This window comes from Schistocerca cancellata, chromosome 8 (assembly GCF_023864275.1).
Source record: "Schistocerca cancellata isolate TAMUIC-IGC-003103 chromosome 8, iqSchCanc2.1, whole genome shotgun sequence".
NCBI classification, from domain to species: Eukaryota; Metazoa; Arthropoda; class Insecta; order Orthoptera; family Acrididae; genus Schistocerca; species Schistocerca cancellata.
Window position 1 is genome coordinate 103,927,979 of NC_064633.1, and position 8,576 is coordinate 103,936,554.

At 40.0% G+C, this 8,576-nt stretch overlaps 1 protein-coding gene across 1 annotated transcript; it reads right to left on the reverse strand.

Annotated features, from left to right (window-relative positions):
* Window positions 1-200: 200 nt before the first annotated feature.
* Window positions 201-7,424, reverse strand: LOC126095075 (uncharacterized). The gene is made up of 2 exons (XM_049909758.1): window positions 7,177-7,424; window positions 201-423 (listed from the first exon to the last, which is right to left on the reverse strand). The coding sequence occupies exons 1-2, from the start codon at window positions 7,364-7,366 to the stop codon at window positions 299-301; spliced, it is 315 nt and encodes a 104-aa protein (XP_049765715.1). The 5' UTR covers window positions 7,367-7,424; the 3' UTR covers window positions 201-298.
* Between the last annotated feature and the right edge of the window lie 1,152 nt (window positions 7,425-8,576).

Here is an 8,576-nt window from a genome sequence, read left to right on the forward strand (position 1 = left end):
CCATTTACAGGAGAGAAGGAATCAGAAAAAGTAGAGTAAAGGTGGTATTACATTGCAGCGTCCAGTATATTATTTACAGTCGTTTACTGAGGCAAATTAAAAAAATTCTGGAACTTTTGCAGTATCTTCCTGTTTGTAGTTATCACCCATGTGTGTTCTAGAGCTTACATTTACAAGGGATTGAGTAATAAACACATATGTTTGCTGCAAAGTGCAGTGGTGCTTTATTTATGCCATGTCAGTGCAGGGTACAGGACAGTGTGAGCAGCTCCAGACTGCGCCCCCTCAGCAGCGGCGGCTACAACTTGTGGGCGGCTCTGCGGGCGGCGCCTGACCTGGCGTGGGGTCTGTTTGCAGCTCTGCCCGTAGCGTGTCGGCTGCCTGCACGAGCGTGCTTCGCGTGGCCGGCCCTGGCGTGAGCACCTGCTCAACAATAAAGGACAGACTTGTCGATCAAGTGTCTCACCAGAAAATTCGCGTAATCATAACAGCAACACCTGTCTACAGCTGCTGCAAACAGTAAGCTTGCATTTTATGTGTGTCTTTATATTTAAGAAGTGGATGACACATAAATGTTTGCTCTTGAAATTATTATATTTATAATCATGTAATTAGTATGGTAACTGTGTCCTGTCAAAGTCAAAATTGTAAGTATGGAACGCAAAACAGCCTACCAATTAAAAAAGAAACACAACACCATAGTGTCCAATGTAAAATATTCTCGCACGGTTAATTTTACGATTTTGAAAATACAGTAAATTTTTCTGTAATATGTTTTTTCAGTATATTGTAAATATTTTCCTGTGAATGAATACGATTATGTAATTTAAATGCAATATCTCAAAAAGAGTTGGATAGTAACATGAAGTAAACACGCCTGTCTACATAGGGAAATTTGCTGTTGTGAACAATCAAAGAATATATCTGAATTAGTGAACATTGTCGCTGGGCGCGGACGCTCACAGTGCAGTAGAGCCTTGCCCAGGCTCTTATGCAGTAGTGTCTGACAGAGGAGCTCAGGCAAAGTCTTTGCTAGCGGCATGTAGTGCGGCACATTGTAACGTAGGGCCTACCAAACTGGAATAAATGTATGTGATGGCCAGAGATAATTGGGAACAATGCAGAAAGTACCAAGAGGAGTTAATATGAAAGAAGAGCATTATGGATCCAAAGTTGTTTATTGCAAAGCGACGACAAGCCTGTTGCCATGCACTGTCGGCGATTATGTCCTTTACACAGCACCAGCGGCCACTCGCTGAAGTAAGACCAGAACAAATTTAATATTTAGAAGTGTAGCTAGCATAGTAGTAAAATTTTGTGAATTATTACCAACTTAACACTGTGTTGAAAGTTCTCAGACCCGAACAATTACCAAATAGGGTCCTATTCTTTCATTATTAATTAAAACCGAGTGTCAATGTTGATGATAACAAGACTAAAATTGATGAATTAATCTTGACAATTTGTTTAAACAAGCGAAAAGTATCAAAACTTATAAATAATCAAGATAGTTAAAGACAACAGACTTTATGCTCAGTGAAATCTTCACTTGAAAATGAGTATTAATATTCAGTGATTACGAAAAGATAATTTCAGTGAGTTTTGAAGATTAGTACAGATCAGAAGTTTAATTTTTTTTTTTTTTTTTGACATCAGTAGTTTTTGCTCTCATTCCCAAAATATGTAACAGGTTCTGTAAAAGTTAATCAGTAGTTATTTATTGAAAGTTACATGCTACTAAGACATATTTTGCTTAACAGAAAATATTTGTTTAAGAACAATTACATAGTAGAAATATTAACATTAGGCTTTACGGGGGACTGTGAGAAGCTATTTATTACTCAAACTGAGTGCCAAACAATTAGCAATCAAGTGGATACTCGTAGTGCAATTTGCTTTACTGAATTCGTGATTAGATTTATTTCATGTTGCTAACTGAGTTTAATTCTGAGCTCTAGTCCTTGTTATTTTGCCCGTTCCCAGCTGACTGTCATTCCTTAACTATTACGTAAATACTTTTCCAAATTGATTAACAGCAATATAATATTATTCGCTCACACCATGAGCTGGTGACCGTTTTCTATAACCCTTACAATGTAAACTAAGAAATATTTGACTTCATTGTCTGAAATTTCGCAAAGTACTTTGCAGTTTTTAGCATTTGACAAAATTCTTTCGATCCTTATTGCGTAGAAGTAATAGCGCAATAACGATTCGGTTACAATGGATTCTACGTTTTCTTTATATTTAATTTGTTCTGCGGAACAATGCGTTTATGTCAGGCATCATGAATATTAGGAACATGTGTCATCAGGTATTTCAGTTTTCCCAAAGTCCAGTGGCTGAACTTCGAGAATTTTAGTCGTGAAATCAATATTAGGTAGTGGAATTTTCGATCAGACAATAGAAAAAGAAAAAAAGCTAAAATCGACAGCAATACAAACGTGAGCCGATCTCGAAATTATTTGACGGCTATCTGACTAATGATAGTGGAATGGGTAGCTAAATAGACGCGGAAGATCTCAGTAATGTTACAGTAAAACAGGAGAGCGACGTTTCTTACCAGGAAAATACCTCAGAGATGTTCTTATAGGGCGTGGGTTGTACGGATGAGATCGAAACGAAAACAGAAATAAAACTGGTACTGAATCAGGTGGGCGATGTGCAATTGGGAGTTCTGAATTAATTGAAACAGATGATTTTTAACGATAAATGTCGCGAAATAGGGGAGATAGTGTCACAGACATAATACGTGAATTGGAGTGGCAATCATTAAACAAAGGCGATTTTCGTTGCGACTCGATGTTCTCATGAAATTTAAATCATCAGTTTTCTCCTCCGATTGTGAAATCATTCTGTTGGCTCCCACCTACATAGAGAGAACCAATCATCACGATAAAATAAGAGAAATCAGGGCTCGCACAGAAAAATTTAAGTGCTCGTTTTTCTCGCGTGCCGTTCGAGAGTGGAACGGTAGAGAGACAGCTTGAAGGTGGTTCATTGAACCCTCTATCAGACACTTTATTGTGAACAGCAGAGTAGTCACGTAGAAGTAGATATGGATGAATAATGGTTTGAAAAATGACATGTCTTCGTCAGTTCAGACATTGAATAATTAAATGAGTTCGTTGGATACCAAAATTGGTAAACAGGTAATAGGTCTGATTCTACAAATGGCCGATACAGTGAATGAAAACATAAATAAGCTAGACGTTTAACTGTAAAAATGAGACTTTAAAAAAGCCGGTAAACAATGAAATCAAAGAGGAGAACGGTATGTTGCAGTTAGCAGTAAAATAACTGATGATCTGCCCGCTATGCGTGGGTATTAAGCACAAAAGTAGCCCATCAAATTAAAATAGTAAATGATGAGGAGGAAAAGATTCGTAGTGAACTAGATCGGTCTCTCAAAACTTGGAAAGGGCGTATCATGAAAGTTCAAAACGAGACAGAGACCAAATTACAAGAATCCGCGTCTGCTATCAAAACTCATGTACCGGGAAAAACTCGGTCGTTTGAAGTTAGAGTGAATCACTAAGCAGTGGAATTTAAAATTTATAATAGTTAGTCCGAAACCTGAAAGTAATAAAGTCAAGTGGAAAAATAGAGAATATGAAAAATTTACGCTACCCAAGTTACGTAAATTTCGAAATTTAAAAGTTCGACCAAAGAAGCGGAGTCCATCCATTTATTTTTATAGACACATGCATGAAAATTATTCCTTCAGCATTACCTGAAGAGGATCGAATTACAATTGGAGAATAAAATTAATCGAGGACGCGATTAGGTGGGTAGTCCATGTTATGGATAGTTGCCGGACTTCAGACAACTTTCAAATAAAAGGTTCGAAGAGAAATACTGGTCTTAGATGTCAAGGACGAAGTATTGCAGGAATTTATGCAAGCTACTCCGTAACGGTCACGCAAAGAAACAAACATGAAATCTAACTGCGAGAAACTGATCAAAAAAGTCACGTACGTAGAAGGCCAAACGTCAGAATAGAACGTGTTAACGGTGCTGCGCGGAAAATTACCGTGAAGTGTCAAGGGCTACTTAATGAGCGAAAATGATAACTATCTATTAACTATCTATAACTATTGGCGATATTCATGCTAGGTACCGAGACAGTGAAAAGCGGTACTACAGCAACTACAATCACCAAATTAGGAATAACTTTAACCACAACAACAATAATAAGAATAATTACGAGGTTCGGTGTGCTCACGTAGAAAGAGGTAGGAGAGGAGGCAGAGGAGGTAGCCGTCGTGGAAGAGGAAATCAGAATCGATGAATTTGCGAAAGTCACTGTTCGGAAAACGGAGATCCGCAACAGTAATGGGGACCGCTGGTGTGGAGATCAGTAGCGGCCATGCCTTCAAAAACAGTATTACTGTAGCGATAACAATAGAGTGCTCAGTAACCTACAAAGTCAAGCATGTAAACACCAACAGGTTCACGTCAGAAGCAGTGCGCATAAATATCAATGCAAGGTTAATGAATTTCGCGAACAAAGTAAATGAAATGTGGTAGCGAATGAAATCAAAGGTGTTGTCGGAGCGGCATCGGGTGCGGCGCATACGTGTAGTACGGCGGCGCCGATTATGGATCAGTGTACGGTCACGAAGAAATGTGTTGTCGTTGGTATCGAGGTCGAATCAGTGGGCAAGGAGAACGAATGGCTAAATTGGTTAAGTAAAATATATTAGAAGTTGAAAGAATGGAAGAGAAGTAGGAAATAAGTTTCAGTGAGAAGAAAATTGAGAGTAATGACCATTATAAAGTGTGTGATATACAGGGGGTGAGCAATCTGAGAGAGATGTTGCATGATGTAGATGAAATTAACAAGTGGATAATGAGCAATGTCGATGACATTAATGAACATGATGAGTAGAAGGGAACACGTTAAGTGGAAGTGATTAAGAATTTTGCAGATGCCATTCCCAATTCAAGCGAAATCGACCTATTTAGTCAGACATCCGGAAACTGTAATATATGGCAAGAGTATGTAGCTTCTGGCAACCGAACGAAATAAGAAAGTGAACGAGATGATTCCAATGTGTACGAAGCCAAGGTTGGTGTGATACGTTCAGAAAACAGTGACAATGGAAGTGAACGTGCCGATTACTTAGATACAAAGATGGTTAAACATGTCATGTGTAAAAAGGAGGAAAGGGATGGGGGAAGACTGAAAAAGACCCCAGATAAATTAGCTGAAAGAACGTTTAACGTTAAATGCGAACATTTCATGTTAGGCATTACCGTCCCTGTTTTGTGGAAAGATCTGGAAGTGGAGCAAGACTTGTGGGAAGATACAAGTAATAAATTGCAGCGTTGTGACCAAAATTGTACCTATCGAAGTATAGACAAAAGAAACTCAGTATTAATAGATAGCAGTAGTCAAATTAGAATCACGTCTCAAAAATTTTCTGAGCATACCAAAACAGTAGCAGATATCGCTGAGATTCCAGTTATGGGAGTAGAAGTTATAGGCGCTAGTGGTGCCTGTAGCAAACCGATTAAGAAGTGAGTCTTGCTGCCATTTCATATTAAAGGTATTTTATGCGAGCATGATTTTTAATGGTGTACCAGTTAAGTACTCGAATTATAATGGGTATGGATTGGATGATGAAACATGATTCTTCATTGTGAGAAGATATTAATGACTTGTTCTGTAGTAGACAGTAAATTAGAAGTTTGGCGATATTAATCAGGCGATTGAAAATCATGTTAGAGGGCTGAGTTTAGTTATGGGTGAAGGCTTGAGTAAAGGGTCGCGGCTTATCATATCAGAAACGGGAACACGATATCACCTTTCGACGACGAATTTGCAAAGATAGAGGAGAGCGTTTCGGGTATACGACCTTGAGTACAAAATTGAAATGATACGCCATGAGCGATTTTTTGGACCAGTCTATCAGGTACGTTAGCTAGGAAAAATTTGGTGGTAAGTTTCTACGGGACCAAACTGCTGAGGTCATCGGTCCCTAGGCTTACACACTACTTAATCTAACTTAAACTAACTTACGCTAAGAACAACACACACACCCATGCCCGAGGGAGGACTCGAACCTCCGAGGGGGGGGCGGGGTAGGGGCGGGGGGGAGGGGGCGGGGGGGGGGGAGCCGCGTGAACCGTGGCATTAACTAGCGAAGAAGTAGTACAAAAGAGATAAACCGAAGGGCCAGTATAACAACCCGGTCGTTTTGCTGAACAAGAAAAATGATAGCATTAGGATTGTGATAGATGCATCCGATCTTAACAAGATTATAAAGCGTGAGACAAATCGTCCCGAGTGTTTGGACGAGGTGTAGCAAAAATTCAATAACGTGTGGTACATGACGGGCCTCGATCTGACGGCCGGCTGTTGGCAGATCGCTCTCGAGCAAGAATAGTGAAAACTGACCGCGTTCTTGTATGCAGGGAAATGTTACCAACATAAAATAAATAAAAAAGGGTGAATTTGTGATAATTTCTACGTTACGTTAAGTCACAGCGGAAACAGTGTTTAGTAAGTTGGGAGACAATTATTTCGTTAAGATAGGGAAACCGAAAGCTACACTCTCGGACAATTAACCTTAGTTCGCATCTAAAATTTAAAATGAAGGTTCAAAATGGCTCTGAGCTCGATGGTACTTAACCTCTGAGGTCATCAGTCCCCTAGAACTTACAACTACTTAAACCTAATTAACCTAAGGACATCACACACATCCATATCCGAGGCAGCATTCGAACATGCGACCGTAGCGGTCGCGCGGTTCCAGACTGTAGCGCCTAGAACCGCTTGGCCACTCCGGCCGGCTTTAAATGAAGGCCTGTAGGAGAAACGGTGTAGAGGAGATTCATATTCTGGTATGTTACGTGTCAAGGAACCGTCCGGAATGCTATGTGCTTGAATTAGGCATGTGTTTTAGGGCATATTGCCATTATGTCCACGGAGCATGGGAGAATATGTAGCTGTCGTTAGTATGGTCCCCTCCCCCATACCGACTAACCAAAGCGTCGGACACAATTGCCACGACCCACCAAGGTTTGATAGGCTCGGAATCTACATCAAAATCTGATACCATGAATGATACCATGAATGCTGTCTGCAGACAGACACAGTGGTAGAGCGCCAGTAGCGGCACAAGGGCGGTTAGCGCTGTGTTCAGCCTGCCCACTTGAATTGCTGTTTACCTTTGGCTGCCCGCCTGCTCTCTCCACTTAGACCCTCCTCATCACTGCAGTCGTCAGCGTCGTCGTCTGCTAAGCTGTCAGTCTCGTCGTCATCTTCGAACACTTCGTCTCCATCGTCTGCAGCAGCCAGCGGCGTGCAGTACGCTACAAGCAACACGCCAGAGATCAGCAGGACGAGGGCTACCTTCATGGCTGTAGTGGCTTCTAAGTTGAGGGCCTTGCTACAAGTGCCACAAGCGAGCACACCGGCCTCCTCTTATAGGGCGCGCCGGACACTTATCGCTCATACTGCGGCACGCAAGGACAGCTACTTAGTGTGTACTTCAAAATACGAGATTAGCCCTGTCGTTGTTCTATCTTAAAGGTAGAAATATCTTGCTGGACGTGGTAGTAAAACTTGAAGCTCAAGGTTCTAAAAGACGATAACAATATTGTAAGCACTACAGCTGCTAAATACAGGAGAACCAAGAAAAACATTTGATGTACCTTAAAGTTTACAGACATGAATTACAAACCTCTTTCTATTGCAAGAACAACAATACAGAAGGGTAATCACTCGTTTTAAGAACTAATTTAAAAACGACAAAGAATTGATTCGTTTACTATCAATTTACTTGTTCTTCTTGTTACTTTGCATTATCATGCTCTACATTTAGCTAAAATCTTCCAGTGTTATTCACTGCATTCTTTGATTATTTGTATGATAATTCGTTATCCCATTTTAGCAACAATTAATAGTATTTTTTGTTTTGTTATGTTAATCTGTGGCTATAGCTTTGTATTAAGTAATCTATAGACACTTACTATTAACCATGACCTAACAATAGACTTGTGAAGCCCAGTACTGATGATTGTTGCCCTATAACTACATTCCGTATCAAGAACTTTTTTTCACCTTTTTCTCAGTGCTTCATCCACTGTGATAAATAATAGGAACAATGATAACTCTTAAACAGGATTCAATCCATCTTACCAGAATCAATTCTTTGGGCTTTATTCGATTACTATTCACAATTTTCGTGTTGAGTGAAGCTAGAAAAATCACTTACACCATGTCACACCAGTCTGATACCTATCAAATTCTGCGTGACATTCACCTAAAAAAAAAAGATAAAAATAACAAAATTTCTTTCCTCCTAAGACCCAGAACTGACGCCCACCACCAACACCACTATGAATTGTAACTCTCATTGACACTAATGTCTACATTGATGTATGAAACAAACAGCCCCTGAGCGCAATCTTGAGGAATTGTTTGCAACACCTGAAAAACATGCTGTGTCAGTATATGAAAGCAACTGTACGGCCCCTAATATGGAAGTAGTCGTCTTCTTATGCATTCTTTATTCATGCCAGGAGTCGGGGAAGGCCAGTCAAGAAGCTGTACATTGTTTGAGCTG

Bases quoted from the DNA above. Each gene is read 5' to 3' on its own strand.
- LOC126095075 (XM_049909758.1), bottom strand. From the start codon at position 7,366: ATGAAGGTAGCCCTCGTCCTGCTGATCTCTGGCGTGTTGCTTGTAGCG. The intron at 424-7,176 runs GTAAACAGCAAT...ATTGTTGAGCAG, and splicing joins GAGCAGGCGGGCAGCCAAAG to GTGCTCACGCCAGGGCCGGC.